The 22,869-nt window shown below is 40.0% G+C and overlaps 1 protein-coding gene across 1 annotated transcript in view; it reads right to left on the bottom strand.

Annotated features, from left to right (window-relative positions):
- The window catches only part of CPED1 (cadherin like and PC-esterase domain containing 1), a 313,542-nt gene that overhangs the window by 164,350 nt on the left and 126,323 nt on the right, over positions 1–22,869 (bottom strand). The window contains exon 8 of the mRNA XM_043463564.1: positions 7,790–7,932. Within this exon, the coding sequence (XP_043319499.1) occupies positions 7,790–7,932 (143 nt within the window). The remainder of the gene's footprint in view (positions 1–7,789; positions 7,933–22,869) is intronic.

Genomic DNA, 22,869 nt, shown 5'->3' with positions numbered 1-22,869 from the left:
CCTAAAATTTTTATTTTTACTAGATACAGTTTCTTTTTGTTTTTTTTTTTTTTTGCTTTTTAATTTTTTTATTAGTTGGAGGCTAATTACTTCACAACATTTCAGTGGGTTTTGTCATACATTGATATGAATCAGCCATAGATTTACACTTATTCCCCATCCCGATCCCCCTCCCATCTCCCTCTCCACCCGATTCCTCTGGGTCTTCCCAGTGCACCAGGCCGGAGCACTTGTCTCATGCATCCCACCTGGGCTGGTGATCTGTTTCACCATAGATAGTATACATGCTGTTCTTTTGAAACATCCCACCCTCACCTTCTCCCACAGAGTTCAAAAGTCTGTTCTGTATTTCTGTGTCTCTTTTTCTGTTTTGCATATAGGGTTATCGTTACCATCTTTCTAAATTCCATATATATGTGTTAGTATGCTGTAATGTTCTTTATCTTTCTGGCTTACTTCACTCTGTATAAGGGGCTCCAGTTTCATCCATCTCATTAGGACTGGTTCAAATGAATTCTTTTTAACGGCTGAGTAATATTCCATGGTGTATATGTACCACAGCTTCCTTATCCATTCATCTGCTGATGGGCATCTAGGTTGCTTCCATGTCCCTGGCTATTAAAACAAGTGCTGGGGCGATGAACATTGGGGTGCATGTGCTTCTTGTCTCTTTCAGATCTGGTTTCCTCAGTGTGTATGCCCAGAAGTGGGATTGCTGGGTCATATGGCAGTTCTATTTCCAGTTTTTTAAGGAATCTCCACACTGTTCTCCATAGTGGCTGTACTAGTTTGCATTCCCACCAAGAGTGTAAGAGGGTTCCCTTTTCTCCACACCCTCTCCAGCATTTATTGCTTGTAGACTTTTGGATAGCAGCCATCCTGACTGGCGTGTAATGGTACCTCATTGTGGTTTTGATTTGCATTTCTCTGATAATGAGTGATGTTGAGCATCTTTTCATGTGTTTGTTAGCCATCTGTATGTCTTCTTTGGAGAAATGTCTGTTTAGTTCTTTGGCCCATTTTTTGATTGGGTCATTTATTTTTCTGGAATTGAGCTGCAGGAGTTGCTTGTATATTTTTGAGATAAATCCTTTGTCTGTTTCTTCATTTGCTATTATTTTCTCCCAATCTGAGGGCTGTCTTTTCACCTTACTTATAGTTTCCTTTGTAGTGCAAAAGCTTTTAAGTTTCATTAGGTCCCATTTGTTTAGTTTTGCTTTTATTTCCAATATTCTGGGGGGTGGGTCATAGAGGATCCTGCTGTGATTTATGTCAGAGAGTGTTTTGCCTATGTTCTCCTCTAGGAGTTTTATAGTTTCTGGTCTTACATTTAGATCTTTAATCCATTTTGAGTTTATTTTTTGTGTATGGTGTTAGAAAGTGTTCTAGTTTCATTCTTTTTCAAGTGGTTGACCAGTTTTCCCAGCACCACTTGTTAAAGAGGTTGTTTTTTTCCATTGTATATTCTTGCCTCCTTTGTAGAAGATAAGGTGCCCATAGGTTCGGGATTATCTCTGGCTTTCTATTCGTTCCATTGATCTATATTTCTGTCTTTGTGCCAGTACCACACTGTTTGAGACTGTGGCTTTTTGTGTAGAGTCTGAAGTCAGGCAGGTTGATTCCCTCCAGTTCCATTCTTCTTTTTTCCACATTATTTGGCTATTCGAGGTTTTTTGTTATTTCCATACAAATTGTGAAATTATTTGTTCTAGTTCTGTGAAAAATACCGTTGGTAGCTTGATAGGGATTGCATTGAATCTATAGATTGCTTTGGGTAGTATACTCATTTTCACAATATTGATTCTTCCAATCCATGAACACGGTATATTTCTCCATCTATTTGTGTCCTCTTTGATTTCTTTCATCAGTGTTTTATAGTTTTCTATATATAGGTCTTTGTTTCTTTAGGTAGATATACTCCTAAGTATTTTATTTTATTCTTTTTGTTGCAATGGTGAATGATATTGTTTCCTTAATTTCTCTTTCTGTTTTTTTCATTGTTAGTGTATAGGAATGCAAGGGATTTCTGTGTGTTCATTTTATATCCTGCAACTTTACTATATTCTTTGATTAGCTCTAGTAATTTTCTGGTAGAGTCTTTAGGGTTTTCTATATAGAGGATCATGTCATCTGCAAACAGTGAGAGTTTCACTTCTTCTTTTCCTATCTGGATTCCTCTTACTTCTTTTTCTTCTCTGATTGCTGTGGCCCAAAGACTTCCAACACTATGTTGAATAGTAGTGGGTGAGAGCTGGGGCACCCTTGTCTTGTTCCTGATTTAGGGGAAATGCTTTCCAATTTTTCAACCATTGAGGTGAGTGCTTGCTGTGGGGTTTGTCATATTGCTTTTTATTATGTTGAGGTATGTTCCTTCTATTCCTGCTTTTTGGAGATTTAATCATAAGAAGTGTTGAATTTTGTCAAAGGCTTTCTCTGGCATCTATTGAGATAAATCATCTGGTTTTATCTTTCAATTTGTTAATGTGGGTGTATTACATTGATTGATTTGTGGATATTAAAGAATCCTTGCATTCCTGGGATAAAGCCCACTTGGTCATGGTGTATGATTTTTTTAATATGTTGTTGGATTCTGTTTGCTAGAATTTTGTTAAGGATTTTTGCATCTATGTTCATCAGTGATATTGGCCTGTAGTTTTCTTTTTTTGTGGCATCTTTGTCAGGTTTTGGAATTAGGGTGATGGTGGCCTCATAGAATGAGTTTGGAAGTTTACCTTCTTCTGCAATTTTCTGGAAGAGTTTGAGTAAGGTAGGTGTTAGCTCTTCTCTAAATTTTTGGTAGAATTCAGCTGTGAAGCCATCTGGTCCTGGGCTTTTGTTTGCTGGAAGATTTTTGATTACAGTTTCGATTTCCTTGCCTGTGATGGTTCTGTTAAGATCTTCTATTTCTTCCTGGTTCAGTTTTGGAAAGTTATACTTTTCTAAGAATTTGTCCATTTCATCCAAGTTGTCCATTTTATTGGCATAGAGCTGCTGTAGTAGTCTCTTATGATCCTTTGTATTTCAGTGTTGTCTGTTGTGATCTCCCCATTTTCATTTCTAATTTTGTTAATTGGTTCTTCTCCTCTTTGTTTCTTAATGAGTCTTGCTAATGGGTTTGTCAATTTTGTTTATTTTTTCAAAAAAACCAGCTTTTAGCTTTGTTGACTTTTGCTATGGTCTCTTTAGATTCTATTGCATTTATTTTGCCTTAATTTTTAAGAATTTCTTTCCTTCTGCTAACCTGGGGTCTTCATTTCTTCCTTTTCCTAATGCTTTAGGTGTAGAAAGTTAGGTTCATGTTATTTGGCCTTTTTTCTTGTTTCTTGATGTAAGCCTGTAATGCTATGAACCTTCCCCTTAGCACTGCCTTTACAGTGTCCCATAGGTTTTGGGTTGTTGTGTTTTCATTTTCATTCATTTCTATACATATTTTGATTTCTTTTTTGATTTCTTCTATGATTTGTTGGTTATTCAGAAGCGTGTTATTTAGCCTCCAGGTGTTTGAATTTTTAACAATTTTTTCCTGTAATTGAGATCTAATCTTACTGCACTGTGGTCAGAAAAGATGACTGGAATGATTTCAATTTTTTTGAATTTACCAAGGCTAGATTTATGGCCCAGGATGTGATCTATTCTGGAGAAGGTTCTGTGTGCACTTGAGAAAAAGGTGAAAGTGATTGTTTTGGAGTAAAATGTCCTATAGATATCAATTAAGTCTAGCTGGTCCATTGTGTCATTTAAAGTTTGTGTTTCCTTTTTAATTTTCTGTTTAGATGATTTATCCATAGTTGTGAGTGGGGTATTAAAGTCTCCACTATTATTGTGTTACTATTAATTTCCTCTTTCAATACTGTTAGTGTTTGGCCGTACATATTGCGGTGCTTCCGCTATGTTGGGTGCATATATATTTATTAATGTTTATATCTTTCTTTCTTGGATGATCTTTGATCATTATGTAGTGTCCTTCTTGGTCCCCTCTTTCACAGCTTTTATTTGAAAGTCTATTTATTTGATATGAGTATTGCAACTCCTGCTTTCTTTTGGTCTCCGTTTGCGTGAAATATTTTTTTCCAGCCCTTCACTTTTAGACTGTATATGTCTCTTGTTTTGAGGTGGGTCTCTTGTAGACAGCATATATAGGGGTCTTGTTTTTGTATCCATTCAGCCAATCTTTGTCTTTTGGTTGGGGCATTCAACCCATTTACATTTAAGGTAATTATTGATAGGTGTGGTCCCGTTGCCATTTACTTTGTTGTTTTGGGTTCACGTTTATACAACCTTTCTGCATTTCCTGTCTAGAGAAGATCCTTTAGCATTTGTTGAAGAGCTGGTTTGGTGGTGCTGAATTCTCTCAGCTTTTGCTTATCTGTAAAGCTTTTGAATTCTCCTTCATATCTGAATGAGATCCTTGCTGGATACAGTAATCTAGGTTGTAGGTTATTCTCTTTCATTACTTTCAGGACGTCCTGCCATTCCCTTCTGGCCTGGAGGGTTTCTATTGATAGGTCAGCTGTTATCCTTATGGGAATCCCTTTGTGTGTTATTTGTTGTTTTTCCCTTGCTGCTTTTAATATTTGTTCTTTGTGTTTGATCTTTGTTAGTTTGATTAATATGTGTCTTGGGGTGTTTCGCCTTGGGTTTATCCTGTTTGGGACTCTCTGGGTTTCTTGGACTTGATGGCTATTTCCTTCCCCATTTTAGGGAAGTTTTCAGCTATTATCTCCTCAGTATTTTCTCATGGCCTTTCTTTTTGTCTTCTTCTTCTGGAACTCCTATGATTAGAAATGTTGGGGCGTTTCACATTGTCCCAGAGGTCCCTGAGGTTGTCCTCATTTCTTTTGATCCTTTTTTCTTTTTTCCTCTCTGCTTCATTTATTTCCACCCATTTTTATCTTCTACCTCACTTATCCTATCTTCTGCCTCCGTTATTCTACTCTTGGTTCCCTCCAAAGTGTTTTTGATCTCATTCATTGCATTGTTCATTTTTAATTGACTCTTTTTTATTTCTTCTAGGTCTTTATTAAACAATTCTTGTATCTTTTCAATCTTTGTCTCCAGGCTATTTATCTGTAACTCCATTTTGTTTTCAAGATTTTGGATCATTTTTATTATCATTATTCTAAATTCTTTTTCAGGTAGATTCCCTATCTCCTCCTCTTTTGTTTGACTTGGTGGGCATTTTTCATGTTCCTTTACCTGTTGGGTATTTCTTTGCCTTTTCATCTTGTTTAGATTGCTGTGTCTGGAGTGGACTTTCTGTATTCTGGAGGTCTGTGGTTCCTTTTTATTGTGGAGGATTTACCCAGTGGGTGGGGTTAGACGATTGGCTTGTCAAGGTTTCCTGGTTAGGGAAGCTTGCGTCAGTGTTCTGGTGCGTGGAACTTGATTTCTTCTTTTTGGAGAGCAATGGAGTGCCCAGTAATGAGTTTTGAGATGGGTCTATGTGTTAGGTGTGACCTTGGGCAGCCTGTATGTTGACATTCGGGGCTATGTTCCTGTGTTGCTGGAGAATTTGCGTGGTATGTCTTGCTCTAAAACTTATGGGCTCTTGGGTGGTGGTTGGTTTCAGTGTATGTATGGAGGCTTTTGGACGGTCACTTATTACTTAAAGTTCCATGTAGTCAGTTTTCTGGTGTTCTCAGGTTTTGGGCTTAAGTCTCCTGCCTCTGGGTTTCAGTTTTATTCTTCCTGTAGTCTCAGGACTTCTCCAACTATACAGCACTGATAATAAAACTTCTAGGTTAATGGCGAAAAGATTCTCCCCCGTTAGGGACACCCAGAGAGGTTCACAGAGTTACATGAACAGGAGAAAAGGGAGGAGGGAGATAGAGATGAGCAGGAGGAGAAAAAGGGGGACTCAAGAGGAGAGAGACAGATCTACGCAGCTGTCTGTTCCCAGAGTGTTCTCCGTATCTCAGACACCTACAAGGATTCACAGAATTGGATTGGGAAGAGAAGGGAAAAGGAGGAAATAGAGGTGTTCTGAGGTAGAAAACAGAGAGTCAAGATTGGGAGAGAATAATCTTCTGTTTAAAGATAGGGCTTCTCTTTTTTTTTTTTTTGTAAGGTTATAGTGTAGTGAAAATGAAAATGAAGAGTAGTAGAGGAGTACTAGAGGACTTTAAAAGAAATAAGAGAAAAAGAAAAATAGAAAATAAAAGAGAAAACGGAAAGGAAAAAAAAAGAAGAAAAAAGAAAAAAAAAGAAAAAAAAACAAAAAAGAAAAAGAAAGAAAAAAAAAAATTTTTTTCCCCCTAATTAAAAAAATCATAAAAATCTATGAAAATGAAAGTTAAGGAGTAATGGGGGAGTAATAGGGAATTTTAAAGGAAAATAAAAGAGAAAAAATAGAAAAGAAAAAACATAAAAAGAAAAAAAAATTTTTTTTCCTTACTTAGAAAAAAAAAAGTAAAAATATATCTAGGAGTTTCTCTGGAGCTGTTGCGGTCAGTGTGGGTTCGGCTCAGTTTCAGATAGCTCCTCGTTCCAGCTTACACTTCTCGATATCTACAGGGCCCTTCCGGTGAAGTCGGTGTTTTCTACAGGGATTTTAATCTGTTGCACCAGTCCCTTCTGAAGCGGTTCCCTTTGTTTATTTGGCTTCTGTTTGCCGGTCTCTTCAGAGCCTCATTTCCGCCCTGACACAGGCGGGCGGAGGTGGACTCTTATTCAGGTAGCTAGTTCTGTTGCGCTGCTGGGAGGGGCTGACGCTGCGGGGATGGGCTGGCGCTGCGGGGCGGGGCTGACGCTGCGGGGAGGGGCTGACGCTGCGGGGAGGGGCTGGCGCTGCGGGGATGGGCTGGCGCTGCGGGGCGGGGCTGACGCTGCGGGGCGGGGCTGACGCTGCGGGGCGGGGCTGGCGCTGCGGGGCGGGGCTGACGCTGCGGGGAGGGGCTGGCCCTGCGGGGGCGGGCTGGCGCTGCCGGGAGGGGCTGACGCTGCTTTCTCCGTCTGCGCTGCTCAGGCTCCCGGCTGCTCTATATGGAGCGCGCCCCGCACTGCGCGAGGTTCCAGCCCTCGGGTGTTACACAAAAGCGCGGAAGGAAAAGCTGCGCCTGCTCTCTGTGCCTTCCCCGTCAGAGCGGTCCAGGCAGCCAGGGGCTTGATGGGCGCGCTATCCCCAGGTGTGGCGCACCCACTCCCTTCCGCGGACCCAGTCTCAGTTTCCGCTGGCGCCAGTCGGGAGCGCGCGCCTTCCGCCCTCTGCGTCCCCAGCCCCAGTCCCCGCCCGCGCCGGTCGGGTGCCTGCGCCCTGTGTCTCGCGGCGACCTTCCTCTCCCCCCTGCCTCCTGCCTCCGGCTGGGCTGGGCCGGTCCGCAGCCTGCGAGCTCTTCTCGGGACTTTCTCCGTCCCTTTGTTCTGCAAACGGCCGGCAGTGTGTTCTGGCCGGTTAATTTTCTCTCTCTCTTTTGGTCTCCCACAGTTCAAGTTGGCACCTCAAAGAAGCTCCCTCCGATTGTCCTCAGGGCACTCAGGCCCGGACCCTAGCCCAAGCAAGGCCGCCTAAGACTCCCTTCCCGGGACGGGTCTCCGTCCTTAGCTCTTTTGTCTCACTTTTTATCTTTTATATTTTGTCCTACCTCCTTTCGAAGACAATGGTCTGCTTTTCTGGGCGCCTGATGACCTCAGCTAGCGATCAGAAGTTGTTTTGTGAAGTTTGCTCTGCATTCAGTTATTCTTTTGATGAATTTGTAGGAGAGAAAGTGGTCTCCCCGTCCTACTCCTCCGCCATCTTGGCTCCTCCTCCCGAAGGTAGGTTTTTTTTTTTAACATTAAAATTTGCTTTTACCTTTGGAAGATCTTTGGTCCCAGAGTAGATGTTTCACTGAAGACTTCAGCGGCTAGTAGGAGTTTGCTAATGGCTTCCTTCATGTTATCAAAAGCCTGAAGAGGTGAACTGGCTCTCAGGAATGTCTCAAAAAACGTTTGCAGCTGTGAACAAAGTAAAGGATTCATATGTTGAAAGGACAATCTCAGTTTGTCTCTCTATCATTTCCAAATGAACAATGTGAAAGATCTCTTTAGGTTATCTCTCTTGGACACAGTCAAAAAAACTCCTTAAAAAGGAAAATTTGACCATCTAAGACATATACAAAGTATACTGAAAGAGTATATATGTAAGGTATATTGTATAATAAATATATATTATCACATATTGTACAATGTGATATATATTATATACATTTAAAACCGTAGTACAAGCCTTCTGACTGAATGTGGGATACCAAAATATCTTGCAATTTAAATTATTTTAAAGGTGCTTACTCCATTTTTCTTCATTCCATGGCATCTAACCATGCAAAGTGAAGTCCAAGTATCACAGAGCTTGTGATCAAAACTGCCAAGCTGAATTTGGGACCCTTCATCTAGGTAAACTAGGACTTGCAACTCACTTTGAATTTTTGTGTCCTTTTCTTTAAAAGGAGTTACAACTTGCCAACAAGAGAGTTGCCAAATCAGAAGAAAGTTACTATAAAATATGAAATTCAAGTCTAAGCTTTTATTATTATCCCCTTCCTGCATGTATGAGAACAAAAATAACTACATCAAAATTGCTTCTTCTTCTTCATTGTGTGGGAGCTCTAGCCAACCAGAGAAGAATCTAAGAAAATCTCAGTGTCTTGAAATTTTCAATTCAGGCTTCGTGTGACTGGAGAGAATGGGGCCTCATCACAAAAATGGGCAAGATGTTAGGTTTATGTCTTCACAGAAACACAAATAGCTATTCTTATTTGCTTAAATATTAAAACAATCACAACCAGGATATCTTCAGGATGCTTAACACCAAGGCTCAAGTCAAACTTTTTAAAAAGTATGAAATAAACCTCATATTGACTCATAAGCTGTCTCTGAGTAAGCATACACTTCCAAAAATGAAGAACAAAAAATATTTTCAGAAAAAACATGCAGCAGGTATACTATTAGTATTTTTGGAAGAACAGACTAAATTTATCTAAGCTGTGTAAGACCGCAAAGGGAAAAACTTCTGTTGCTCTAATAATGAAGGACAGATACTGGCACAAATCACCTGAGGGAGATGGTAAATGTGTCTTTAAAATATACTAGCAAAATTCCCCCAAGAGAAACAAATGCTGACTCCATAAACTTTTCTCAGCTGAAAAACAGAAACATAATGAGATGTACACTTTAAGACCCTATAAACACGTCATTAGCATTTGGCAATTGGGATGTTTTTCCTTCTCTAAGGACTAAGGAAAATGAAGGCAGTAATTGCATGATCAAAAGAAAACAAATCCAGGCTAACACCAAAAGTATCAACACCCTTGAGTCAAAACAGAGTAACATGTTTTTCCAAATAAAAGTAACTCATCACGTTTCCCTCAGCTCACCATATTACACAGAAAGGGTTACTGATAATATTATTGCATTTTTCCGTTTATATGTTTTCTGAATGTCACAGCGGTCAAGGTTAATAATTTAAGAAGGTTGGAAACAGTTGTGTAACACATAGAGTATGTAAGATTGATTATCAAATTATATCCTACATGGTGAAAAATAATTAGCAAATTAACGTTTAGGGCTGTATTTATTCTTCTACTGTGGAAATGTGTATTTCTTAATTTTTGACTGTAATTAATTTTTCACCATGCGGAAAGCACTGTGTGCTGAACTTCGGAGGACAAGGTACTTAGCACAGTAGCCTCTATAGATTTAGAGGCTAAAAGTCCCAGGTTCAACTTTGGTTCTGTGCCTGTTACTAGTAAATTGTGAGGCTTGTCAGTCTACTAACAGTAACTTTATAGACTATTGCTAGGATTAAATCAGAGAATGGACTCTCACAAAGTCTAACACCACCCATCAGACATCAAATACTCAGTATACATTAGCTTCTTTTATTAACTAAAACAAAAGTCCACAGCCTTCCTTCAAAGATGAACATTTAAAAAATATCTGATAAACCTTTCAATAAAATAGATTTACAAGAGAGAATATAGAGACATGGTGGGTAAAGAGATCCCATCACTGATACACGTCCCAGCAGAAATGAAAGCAGAGAACTGAAGGACCAAAATCTCTCCTCCCATTTCCCTAAAATTCAGACTGCTAAGAGGAGGACTACCCTCAAACTACAATTTTTGTAGCAAGAGGACAAGACACAGCTGCCATTACAAACAGAAATGTGGAAAGAGGAGATAGCAGTGACATTTAAAAATCACAACTCAAAAAAAAGAGACTTCTTTCATGTTTCTATTTGTTCTGTGACCAGTCTTTGTCTCCATATCCATTTCCTTCTATTTCATTACATGCATTTCCACTTATCTAAGTCCTTCAAGTCGAAGAAGATTTGAGATGAGTCGTCTCTTTATTTAGGACAGCAGCAGGCAAAGTACACATATAGGAAGTGAAAGCAGACTTATGCAAATACTTTTCTTTTTAAATCATCAACTTTTAGCAGGTTGTCCAGAGAGGGCAGAATAGTTATGTCAATAATTGAAACTAATCCAGGGAGGCTAAGTGTCTGCTCATTTTGTCATTTGTTACACTAACTATATTTTTTTGGTCAAATACCCGAGTTTTGTGCATCTCAATGTGCTCACATGTAGAAAGAGAGAAATGTGCTTAATGATCTCATGAGACAATGTCAAATCTGAAATTATTTGATAGTAATTCCATTCAAAGTTATCAGAACCCAAAAAACACTTCTCACTCAGAGCTTTCTTAACCCAAGCACAAATAAATGTTTCTTGAAATAACATCTTCGCCTTCACTGCTAAGTTAAAGTCAGCCATGAACTCAAATATCATGGAGACGTCCTTGTCTCTAGATCAAGACTTTTAATAGATGTTTTTAAATTTAAACATGAGACTCTAAGATCCCAGGGAAAGCAGTACCTTGGTAGGGAGGTAAAGATGAATAAAAGAAGATCTTAAAATGTTTCACAAGACATGAAACTGTTTTATGAACTATAAATTTTCCTACTTCAGTGCAAAAATGAAATACAAATTTAATGCAAAACAAATTATGTACAAAATGACCTTGTAAGGTCAGGGCTGTAAAACCAGGAAGTTAAAGCATCACCATTCGTTTGTACTTGCATAAAATTCAAGCAATAAACCAATAAGGTATTTGTAGTTTTCACATCTATCCATTCAAGGAACTTCCTAAAGTATTTGTAAATGGGTCGAAATAATCAACTAAAAATGGAAGCACAAGAGAAACTGAAGATGAACTTCAAAATAGTTGTAGGAAAACTTCAGTTATTTTTTGATATCCTAAAATATTTCTAAATTGCCCTTATATTTACCTCATTCTCCGACTCCGCTTTTCACAACCCCTCCCACACTAAATTCTGGGCTTCACCCAACTGATTTCCTTGATCCTCCCATAAGATCCTCCCATAAGATGCAGATTGTTCTCGGTGGCAAAAGATGCTGTTCTATATTAAACTTGCTAACTGTCTCGTTTGCTCTTACCACCAGTCTGTGAGATCTTTCAGGGCAGACACTGTACCATTTTATCTTTGAGTGGCCAGTATCTAACACAGGACACGTACTAAGTAAATACCGTTGAGTAAATAAACCTAAGTATAATAGTACAGAAACCATAGAGACTTTGATAAGAGAAATAGCTCACTGGAGCTTCTGGATAACATAAATTTTCTCCCTATGACAACATGTGTATCTCTTATTTCCATCTCATGAGAGAGGGAGGATGAGCATTCTTCTGGTGACTTGTAATAAAATCTTTGAAAAATAGAAGCTCACAGCTGCTCAAGAGAATTTCTAAGATAAGAAAATTTAATATGAGTTAAAACATGGGATGAAAGATTAACCAATATTAGAGGGTTCTCTTTTTAAGTCATGTTCTTGACTAACTGGGAAACTCTAGCAGAATGTTGGTATTTATCTTGAATTTTCAGTAATGTTTAATAGCATTGTACCTTATTAAAGTTTACCAGAATTTCTCTCAATATGTGGGAGAGAGGAGCTTTCATGTACTTAACAGCATTTTGTACCAACAAGCATATGAGAAGATCTCAATATCACTAGTCATTAGCAAAATGCAAATCAAAACCACAATGAGATATTACCCCACATCTATTAGGATGACTACTATCAAAAAACCCATAAAATATTAAGTGTGAGAAAGGATATGAAGAAATCAGAACCCTAGAGCACTGTTGGTGGGAATGTTAAGTGGTGCAGTGAGTGAAAGTTGCTCAGTAGTGTCCGGCTCTGCCACCCCATGGACTGTATTCTCCAGGCCAGAATACTGGAGTGGGTAGCCTTTCCCTTCTCCAGGGGATCTGCCCAACCCAGGGATTGAACCCAGGTCTCCAGCGCTGCAGGCGGATTCTTTACCAGCTGAGCCATACTTACGCAAAACAGTATGGAGGTTCCTCAAGAAATCAAAATACAGTTATCATAGGATGCAGAAATTCAAATTCTGGATACAGAGCCAAAAGAATTGGAAACAAGTTCTTAAAGATTTATTTGTTCACTCTTTTTCACAGCAGTATTATTCACAATAGCTAAAAAGTGGAAGCAACTCAAGTATACATCCATGGATGAATGGACAGACAAAAGGTAGTATAGACAGACAAAGTAATATTGAAAGTAAGTGAACGTGTTAGTCGCTCAGTCGTGTCCAACTCTTTGAGACCCCATGGATGTAGCCTGCCAGGATTTTCTGTCGATGGGATTCTCCAGGAAAGAATACTGGAGTGGGTTGCCATTCCCTTCTCCAGGGGATCTTCCTGATCCAGGGATCGAACCCGGTCCTCCTGCATTGCAGGCGGATTCTTTACCATCTGAGCCACAAGGGAAGGCCAGTGTAATATTATTCAACCTTAAAAAGGAAAGACATTCTCACCCATACTGCAAGCCAAATGAACCTTGAAGATATGCTAGGTGAAATAATCTAGTCACAAAAGACACTGCATGATTCCACTTAAAGTATCTAGAGTAGTCAGGTTCTTAGAAACAGAAAATAAAATAGTGGTCGCCAGTGGCTAGGGGGAGGGGGAAATGCAAAGTTGTTTCATGAGTATATAATTTCAGTTCTGCAAAAAATCTTGGAGACTGATTGTGTGTGTGTGTTAGTCCCTCAGTTGTGTCCGACTCTTTGCAACCTGATGGACTGTAGCCCACCAGGCTCCTCCGTCCCTGAGATTTTTCAGGGACAGAGGAGGCTCCTCCGTCCCTGAGATTTTTCAGGGACAGAGGAGGCTCCTCCGTCCCTGAGATTTTTCAGGGACAGAGGAGGCTCCTCCATCCATGGGATTCTTCAGGCAAGAATACAAGAATGGTTTGCCGTTTCCTTCTCTGGGGGCTCTTCCCAACCCAGGGATCAAACCCGGGTCTCCCACATTGCAGGCAGATTCTTTACTGTTTGGGCTACCAGGCAAGCCAATCATAGAACAACCTAAATATATTGAATAGTACTGAACCATACACTTAAAACGGTTAAGATGGTAAACTTTATGTATATACTGCATGCATGCTCAGCTGCTTCAGTCGTGTTCAACTCTTTGCGACCCCATGGACTGTAGCCCGCCAGGCTCCTCCATCCATGGGATTCTCCAGGCAAGAATGCTGGAGTGAGTTGCCATGCTCTCCTCCAGGGGATCTTTCCAACCCAAGGATCGAACCCATATCTCCTGCATCTCCTTCACTGCAGGTGGATTCTTTACCAATGAGCCACAGAGGAAGCCCTTATGTATACATTATCACAATTTAAAAAAAAATTAAACAATACTGCAGTTCTCACAGCCTCACTCCCTCCAACAACCATGTTTAAATACTTGTTAATTTTGTACCGTGAAAGTCCAAAATAGCACCCTTTTAATGGTTATAAATTATGCTAAAGAAACAAAATAAAAAATATTTCCTCCCTTGCTCCATTTCTCAGCTCCTGCAAATAGTGGAAATGGTTTCCATCTCTATTCCATTTCCTCAGAGCCACTGTTTTATTGAGAAACGATCATTTAACCTTGAAATTTTATTTAGTATGAAAAATACCACACAGCAAGCTTTGATGGTAGGAACAATCCAGAATAAAGGGCACATTTACCGGGTTGGCCAAAACATCCATTTGTGTTTTTGCATTACACCTTATGGATGGATCTGGACAAACTTTTTGCCCAGCCCCAAATGAGTAGATCTTAAAGGAAATCAACGCTAAATATTCATTGGAAGGACTGATACTGAAGCTGAAGCTCCAATACTTTGGCCACCTGATGCGAAAAGCCAATTCATTGGAAAAGACCTTGATGCTAGGAAAGACTGAAGCCAGGAGGAAAAGGGGACAACAGAGGACAAGATGGTTCTATGGCATCACCGACTCAATGGACATGAGTTTGCATAAACTCCTGGAGATGGTAGAGGCCAGGGAAGCCTGGCGTGCTGAAGTCCATGGGGTTTCAAAGAGTCAGACATGACTGAGAGACTGAACAACAAATATGACAGAATGCAAAGTCTAGGGAATGATCATTTCAAGTTAAAAGGCAATATCACATAAGAGATCAGACTCAATTTTATCCATGATAGAACTAAGGACACAATTAAATACATGAAATCCAGGGTCTATGTTCTTTTCCAAATTAAAAGGGGAATAAGTATGCATTCAAATCTACTTCTTTTTAATACATTGGAATTTAAGTATATAGTTCTTGATCAATATTATTATTCTGCCTTTTACAGAATCGGCTGGGATCTCTCTGTCTTACTCTGACCTAACCATTCTCTTGCCCTAGCGTTTACTGAACTCTTAAAATGTATCTGAAGGAATTTGAATACCTCAGAAATAGGCATACATACAAAATCTTAAATAATTTATAAAGTAAAAAAGTAAAATTGTTTTGGAAATGCACCCCTTAGATGGATATGACTTCTTTTTATTGTTAGTTGAGTCTTTGTATCCACTGCTTCCTCCGATAGCTCAGCAGGTAAAGAATCCACTTACAATGGAGGAGATGCAGGAGATATGGTTTCCATCCTTGGGTCAGGAAGATCCCCAGAAGAAGAAATGCAACTCTCTCCAATATTCTTGCCTGAAAAATCCCAGGGACAGAAGAGCCTGGTGGGCTGCAGTCCAAAGGGTTGCAAAGAATAAGACTGAGCAACTAAGAACTTTTGTATCCCCTAAGACAACAAGAGAAGGGTATGACAGTGGATGAGATGGCTGAATGGCATCACCAACTTGATGGACATGAGTTTGAGCAAGCTCCAGGAGTTGGTGATGGACAGGGAAGCCTGGCATGCTGCAGTCCATGGGGTTGCAAAGAGTTAGGACACAACTGAGCAACTGAACTGAACTGAAGACAGTAGTATTTATCGTTAGAATGAGAAGGGTTCAGCATTGGTACTGATATTCTTTTCAATGTAACCATGGAGAATATGTGTTCACACAAATACACAGATGTAAATGGAAGGGTTTACTTAGAACAACATGACTTGATTCCTTGAGCTCCCTCCAAAGTATATTAAAAGAACACACAATGATTTATCATGAAATATTTAATTTTGTTAAAAAACTGAAAATGAGTTGTGCAGGATTTGTTAGTTATTGATTAACATCCTTACTTAAATGTGTCTGTTTCATGGGGGGTTGCAGAAATTTTGTAAAAACCATATTTAAGTGTGTCTGTTTGGGGGAGGGGTTGCAGAATTTTTTCACTCTGGAGCAATCATCATCATAATATTAGGGATAGATGAGTGCTAGGTTTTTCTTTTGAAGAGCAGAGGGGTGTCCATGCAGGGATCAAGGGAAAATCACCCGCTTTAGAGGCACAGTCTCAGCAAGATGAAATTTTAGGAAGGTGTACATGTGAAAAATGAAGTTATCAGCATTGATTCTCTTGAAACTATCTCTGGGCCTGTGAACCTGGAGAGTCTTCATGGCTCCCCAGAGGCTCACAGTACCCGACTTGAGGATCATAGCTCTGGACAAGTCTGGTCCACAGGACACATCTGCTGCCCATCAGAGGGCTGTGGCAGGAGATGAAGTGCTGGGAGCATTCTGGACCTTAGCAAGAAGTCTCCTTCATATTTTAAAGGAGCATGATTTAGGGGGGGAATCTGATATATAAAAACAGAAGGAAAAGAGGAAAAAAGGTGGGAGAAAGGGAGGGGAAAAATGACTAAATTACAAACCTAAGCACTGATGTAAGCACTGATTTCATTTCATGCACATATGGTATTTGAATATAATTCTATATCACACTTAATAATACTCACTAACCTTAGCCAAGCTGACACCATATGTCAGACACTGGGCATTTCTTATGCACTGTTTTGTTTACAATCATGGCAATGCTATGAGGTTGAAGCTCATTATCCCCATTTTATTGATGAAGAAACTGAGGCTTGAGAGCACAAGTAATCTGTCAGAGTTTATACAGTTAAGAGGTAACCAACATGAAGCCAATTTCATATTGAAGCCAATCTACTTGGCCACAAAGCCCCAGCATTACCTCTGCCACTGTGGCTTTGATTACATTGGGTTTAGGAAAGTGGATGGACCCTGAAATACTGAAGAATGAATCATCTGTTTTTACTTTCATGGAAAATGTATTTGAAATCGTCACAAATCTCAAACACTCACACATCTAAAATATCAATTCAACACCTTGAACATTTGTGTAGTTTTTCGAGAAACTAAGGTAACTTAAATCAACTTGCCTAAGATCAAGAACAAATTTTGTGTTAAGTCAAATGATTTAAGAACATAAATATTCTCATCATTTGTTTTAGCTCACTGAAAATTGGCTAGCTTTAGGGTTAACCACAGGAAAATGAAATTAATTGACTGAACTTAAATGAGGATAGTTTTTACTCATTCTCTGGAATTAGATCAAAACTCCAATATTTAAGTAAGTGTCATGCTTCCAGTGACATGGATAATTTTATTCATTTGTACTTCTTAATAACCTAAGCTTTAAAGCATATATTAAAATTGGAAATTCAGAAAGTAGATTCTTAACCAGTTTCATGGTTAAAACTTTTTTAATTTCCCATACGTATATAAGAGGATTGATCAGGAGCAAGGTGCCAAAACACAAAAAGCTATGCAGAGCATAAAAATTTAATTATTTGCTTTGAATGGTAGAACCCTGATTGAATTATATTCAACCTTCTCACAGAACTGGCAGGTTATCTTTATGGCTCCTTCTAGAAGCTCTCAGTAGGATATAAAGGATCAGAGAGATTTTACAGTAAAGAGCAAAAGTTGAAGTTGTAAAGATTTTATCATTGGATTCTTTGGATATATATCTACTCATTTTCTTTACATGAATGCCATTGTTCAAGCAGGTCACCAATATTTCCATTATAGGTAAAACACAGATCTTCTTAAAGCCTCTGAAAAATAAAGTCTGCGGGTTATCTGGAAATTTTTCCATCATTTATTAATTGTCTTGAGTAGAAAATGATATTGCAATTTGGTGATATTTACAACCAGTAATATTTGTAACATGCAGTACAAAATCAGCAAAGAGGGATGCATTTAACAGAAAGAAACCTGTCCCATATATCTATAAATACTCTCAAATGAATAAGAAGGTAAAAAGAGAAAATACTTTCCATTTACTTTCCAGACATTTTATGCAGGGCATCTATTTTAGGTCTTATTAAGTTTCATGGTCAATCACACAAAAAAGGAAATGTACTCATTATAAAAATAGAGTTCTGGGTGTACAATAAAGAAAATGATAGAGCAACTGCCCTAACATATGAAGGCTGTAGTGTTAAAGTTTGTTAAATCCATGCTAGAATTATCACAGCTTTCCGCTATTTTCTCATACATCTCTCATATCTACACCTCTCTCTTACCAGTGTTCAAACAAAACTCATTCTTTTATATAGAATATTTTAGATGAGTATTTAAATGTGATGCATAGTTTAAAAGCTCATAGTTTAGTATTCTAATTCAATGTAATTCTATGTAGCCCAAATCAATGTCTTCTCCTTGTTGTATTGACTACTAACTTCTGTTTTCCCTACCCCCAAATCATTTACTCCTTCATTGCTGCCAGAGTCATCTTTACGAAGCACAGTTCAAATCATCAAGGTTAGATGTCCCAAATATCTACAGAAGAAGGTGGTATAATAAACAGTAGAAGCCCTTTTACCCTTTCTGCTACAAAGGGACAGCTATTTTTATATGAGAGCTCAAAAAGTGACATGTGCTATTCTTAAACATTTTAATTTAGATTCATGTCAATGTATGACAAAACCCACTGAAATGTTGTGAAGTAATTAGCCTCCAACTAATAAAAAATAAATAAATAGAAAACATGAATGTATATTCCTTTGTCAGTCTTACAAAGCTAAACCTATGGGTCAACTGACTGGAATTGCCAGTTATCTAACTTACAGAAACCCCACCCATGAGTGGGTTACAACTGCAATTAAAGCAAGAATATAAAAATACTCGCCAAGAAATCTCGGCCGAATCTTTCCAGGTCTCGCAATGCCACCCCCTCAAACTCTGAAAGTTGTAGTTATGGTTGTTTAGTTGCTAAGTTGTGTCCAACTCTTTTGCGACCCCATGGCCTGTAGCCCGCCAGGCTCCTCTGTCCATGGGATTCTCCTGGCAAGAATACTGGAATGGGTTGCCATTTCCTTCTCCAGGGGATCTTCTCAACCCAGGGATCAAACCTGCCTCTCCTGCCTTGGCAGGTGAATTCTTTACCACTGAGTCACCTAGGAAGCCCCCTGAAAGTTGTTACATCACATTTAATCCACCTGCAGTTTTCCTAAATTGATTCTTTTGTAAATATTCAACTTTGCTTTTACAGAAGCAAGTATGTCTTTTTTTTTTTGCACTTCCAGTTCATCAGAGCATGACAACTTAAGCATGCAGATACTTGCCCTGGGCACTGAGCTCTTGGGTCCAGCAGTCAGCATGCTTTATGGAGGGCACACAGGGCATGGCCTAATACTGCAAGGAGGGAAGCAGTAATTAAGAGATATTTTATTCATTGGAGATCTGAGTCCTAATTCTAGTCACATTTCACAGCTCTGTCATCTCTACTAAATCATGAATCTTCATTTCCTCATCCATATGATGGGTGAGGAACATAGCACCCTATCTCCCAGGGTTCTTAAAAGTATCAGATGAGACCGCGTATGAGAATACATTCAGATGTATAAAACAACAGTGGGGTCCTTTCACATTCTCTGTGTGCATGCTCAGTCTATTCAATCGTGTCCAACTCTTTGTGACCACACGGACTGTAGGCCCCCAGGCTCCTCTGTCCATGGGATTCTCCAGGCAAGAATACTAGAGTGGGTTGCCATGCCCTCCTCCAGGGGAATCTTCCTGACCCTGCATTGCAGGCAGAGTCTTTACAGCTGAGCCACCGGGGAAGCCCCTTTTACATTCTACTGTGCATGAAATTCAGGACCTTCACGATCTGACTCTAACATAGCTCTCTGGTTCCTCCTCTGACTCCACAATCCTAAGGCCTTTGCCTCTTTCTTCTTTCTCCATCCTTCCTACTTCAGGCTACCCTAGGATTCTTCCCACCCTGGAAAACACACATTCTCGCCAGTGAAAGCAGCTCATATTTCTGAGTCTATAACCCACCTTCCACCTGTGTGCTTCATGTTTATCCAAAGGAAATGCAAACATCCTTTCCCTACTTCTAAAGAAACCCTACTCATTTTTCCAAGCTCAGCTAAAATACCACTTATTTTATAAAAACTACCTCACTTTCTCCAGACTGGAATAATTCTGACTCGACTATCCCTGCAAACCAGCCATTTACTGCACTCCATTCTTATTAGAATTACTTATAAATATGTGTCAGTGAAACAGTAATTTTTTTCAGTCAACATACGTGTTTTGCACTCACTGGAGAGCGCCTTGAAGGCAAAAACCAACATTTCTCTCTTGAGTCCCCCTCCATATTGCCAGCACATAGGTACTCTTTCACAACTTCAGAATACAACTGAGCTGAAGTGACTATGAAAGATCACATAAATCATCAACATGGTTTTTCCTTTATTTCTGACTCCATGATCAAACATAAAAATTATACACATGCAAGAAGACAGCAAGATTAAACACCCTGATTTCCCACCACTTATTACAGGGAGATTTTTTTCCTCCACTTTTCTTTATGATGGGCATACAATCATTAGAAGTTTCATCCTCATCTACAGGGGCTAAGTCATTAGACAAGACGCCTTCCCCTCCATTTCCCTCTTTTGTCTCCTGCCCGTAATTTGAATATTTCTCTGTTCTCCCATTTAAATTCTATCAGCAAAACCTGCCTTTTAATCTGCTCTAATGTGAAAATCTTCCTTTTCATTGATGTGGCAGTTTGCAGAAACTGGCCGCAAATTCTTTCCACTCCTGTCGGCTCACCACTTCCTCTCATGCAGAAGTGGGGTCTATTTCTTGACTCACTGAAGCCTGGCTGAGCCATGTGATAGTCTTTGGTAATGGGACATTAGCAAAGGTGATGTAAACTGTTTCCTTTTCCTGGGGCTGCTGTAACAATTTACCTCAAACATGGTGACTTAAACCAACATAGGACTCTGGAGTCACACTGGAGACTGGGATTGAGGTATATACGCTATTGATACTATGTATAAAACAGACAACTGAAGGGAACATATTGTGCAATGCAGTGAACTCTATTAATAGGTGCTCTGTGGTGTCCTAATGGGAGGAAAGTCCAAAAGAAAAGGGACACATGTACATGGCCTCGGTGTTCCTGTTGTTGTTCAGTCGCTCAGTCGTGTCCGACTCTTTGCGACCCCATGGGCTGCAGCAGGCCAGGCTTCCCTGTCCTCCACCATCTCCTGGAGCTTGCTCAAACTCATGTCCATTGAGTTGGTGACACGATCCAACCATCTCGTTCTCTGTCGTCCCCTTCTCCTCCTGCCTTCAATCTTTCCCAGCATCAGGGTCTTTTCCAATGAGTCAGCTCTTCGCATCGGGTGGCCGAAGTATTGGAGCTTCAGCTTCAGTATCAGTCCTTCCAATGAATATTCAAGGGTCATTTCCTTTAGGATGGACTGGTTTGATCTCCTTGCTGTCCAAGGGACTCTCAAGAGTCTTCTCCAGCACCACAATTCGAAAGCATCAATTCTTTGGCACTCAGCCTTCTTTATGGTCCAACTCTCATATCCGTACATGACCACTGGAAGAAACCACAGCTTTGACTATATGGACCTCTGTTGGCAAAGTGATGGCTCTGCTTTGTAATACACTGTCTAGGTTTGTCATATCTTTCCTTCCCCAAGAGCAAGAGCCTTTTAATTTCATGGCTGCAGTGATTTTGGAGATGAAGAAAATGAAATCTGCCTCTGTTCCCATTGTTTCCCCATCTATTTGCCATGAAGTGAGGGAACCAGATGCCGTGATCTTCATTTTAAGCCAGTTTTTTCACTTTCCTCTTTCACCCTCATCAAGAGGCTTTTAAATTCCTCTTTGTTTTCTGCCATTAGATTGGTATCATCTATATATCTGAAGTTGTTGATATTCCTCCTGGCAATCTTGATTCCAGCCTGTGATCCATCTACCTCAGCATTTCTCATCATGTACTATGCATACAGGCTAAGTAAGCAGGGTGACAATATACAGCCTTGATGTACTCTTTTCCCAATTTTGAACTAGTCTGTGATTGGCCCTGGTGACTTGGGAAAGAATCTGTCTGCCACTGTAGGAGATGCGGGTTCAATCCCTAGGTTGGGAAGATCCCCTAGAGGAGGAAATGGCAATCCACTCCAGTATTCTTGCCATGGGAAATCCCATGGACAGAAGAGCCTCATGGGCTACAGTCTGTGTGGTTGCAAATGAGTTGGACATAACTTACTGACTAAACAACAACAGATATGTATACCTATGGCTGATTCATTTTGCTGGACAGTAGAAGTAACATAACATTGTAAAGCAACTATACTCCAATAAAAATTAAGTAACAAATAGATAAAACCCCACAAATAAGGGGGGCGGGCAACAGAAATGTATTGTCTCAAGTTCTGGAGGCCAAAAGTCTAAACTCAAGGCATCAGTAAGGGGCACATTCTCTCCTAATGCTCCGGGAAACAATCTACTCTTTATTTCTCCCAGCTTCCTGTGGCTGCATGCATTCCTTGGCTCGTGGCTTTGTAACGAACCTCCACCTCCATCTTCACAGAACCTTCTCCTCTATGTGTCTTCTCTTCCTCCACCTGTGTGTCAAATCTCCCTTTGTCTTTCTGTTATTTATAAGAGCATGTGCCATTGGATTTAGGGCCTACTTGGATAATCCAGGACGATCTCAATTTGAGACAGTAACTGAACGTCATCTCCCAGGGTCCTTTTCCAGATAAGGTCACGTTCACAGGCTCTGGTTGTTAGGACATGGACATATCCTTTGCACATCACTCAAAAACACCCTGATGCTGGGAAAGATTGAAGGCAGAAGGAGAACAGGGCAACAGCGGATGAGATGCTTGGATGGCATCACTGATTCAATGGACATGAACTCAAAGTCCAGGAGATGGTGGGGGACAAGGAGGCCTGAAGTGCTGCAGTCCATGGGGTCACAAAGAGTCAGAGATGGCTTGGCAACTGAACAACAACAACAAAAATATCCTTTGGGGTCAACTGTTTAACCCACTAGACAAACAAACGCTTGAAAAGAACTTGGCCTTTAGGCCTTGCTCACTTGCTATTCTTGGGCACCCAGACAATGCCACCTTGTAAAAGAACACAGAGTCCTTGCTGGATGATGAGAAACATGTGGCCAAGACATGGCCCCAGCTAATATCCAGCCAACAGGCAAGCACGCGAGTGAGGCCAGGCTAGACCATTCGGCCCCACCAGCTGCCTACAGAGCTCAACAGAGCCTGCCCAGCCAACCCGCAGAGTCATGACAAATAGTAACCATTAGTTGCACAAAGCCACTAT

This window comes from Cervus canadensis, chromosome 3 (genome assembly GCF_019320065.1).
Source record: "Cervus canadensis isolate Bull #8, Minnesota chromosome 3, ASM1932006v1, whole genome shotgun sequence".
Taxonomy (NCBI): domain Eukaryota; kingdom Metazoa; phylum Chordata; class Mammalia; order Artiodactyla; family Cervidae; genus Cervus; species Cervus canadensis.
The sequence above is the reverse complement of the archived record's forward strand: the minus strand, read 5'-3'. Positions and strand labels throughout refer to the sequence as shown.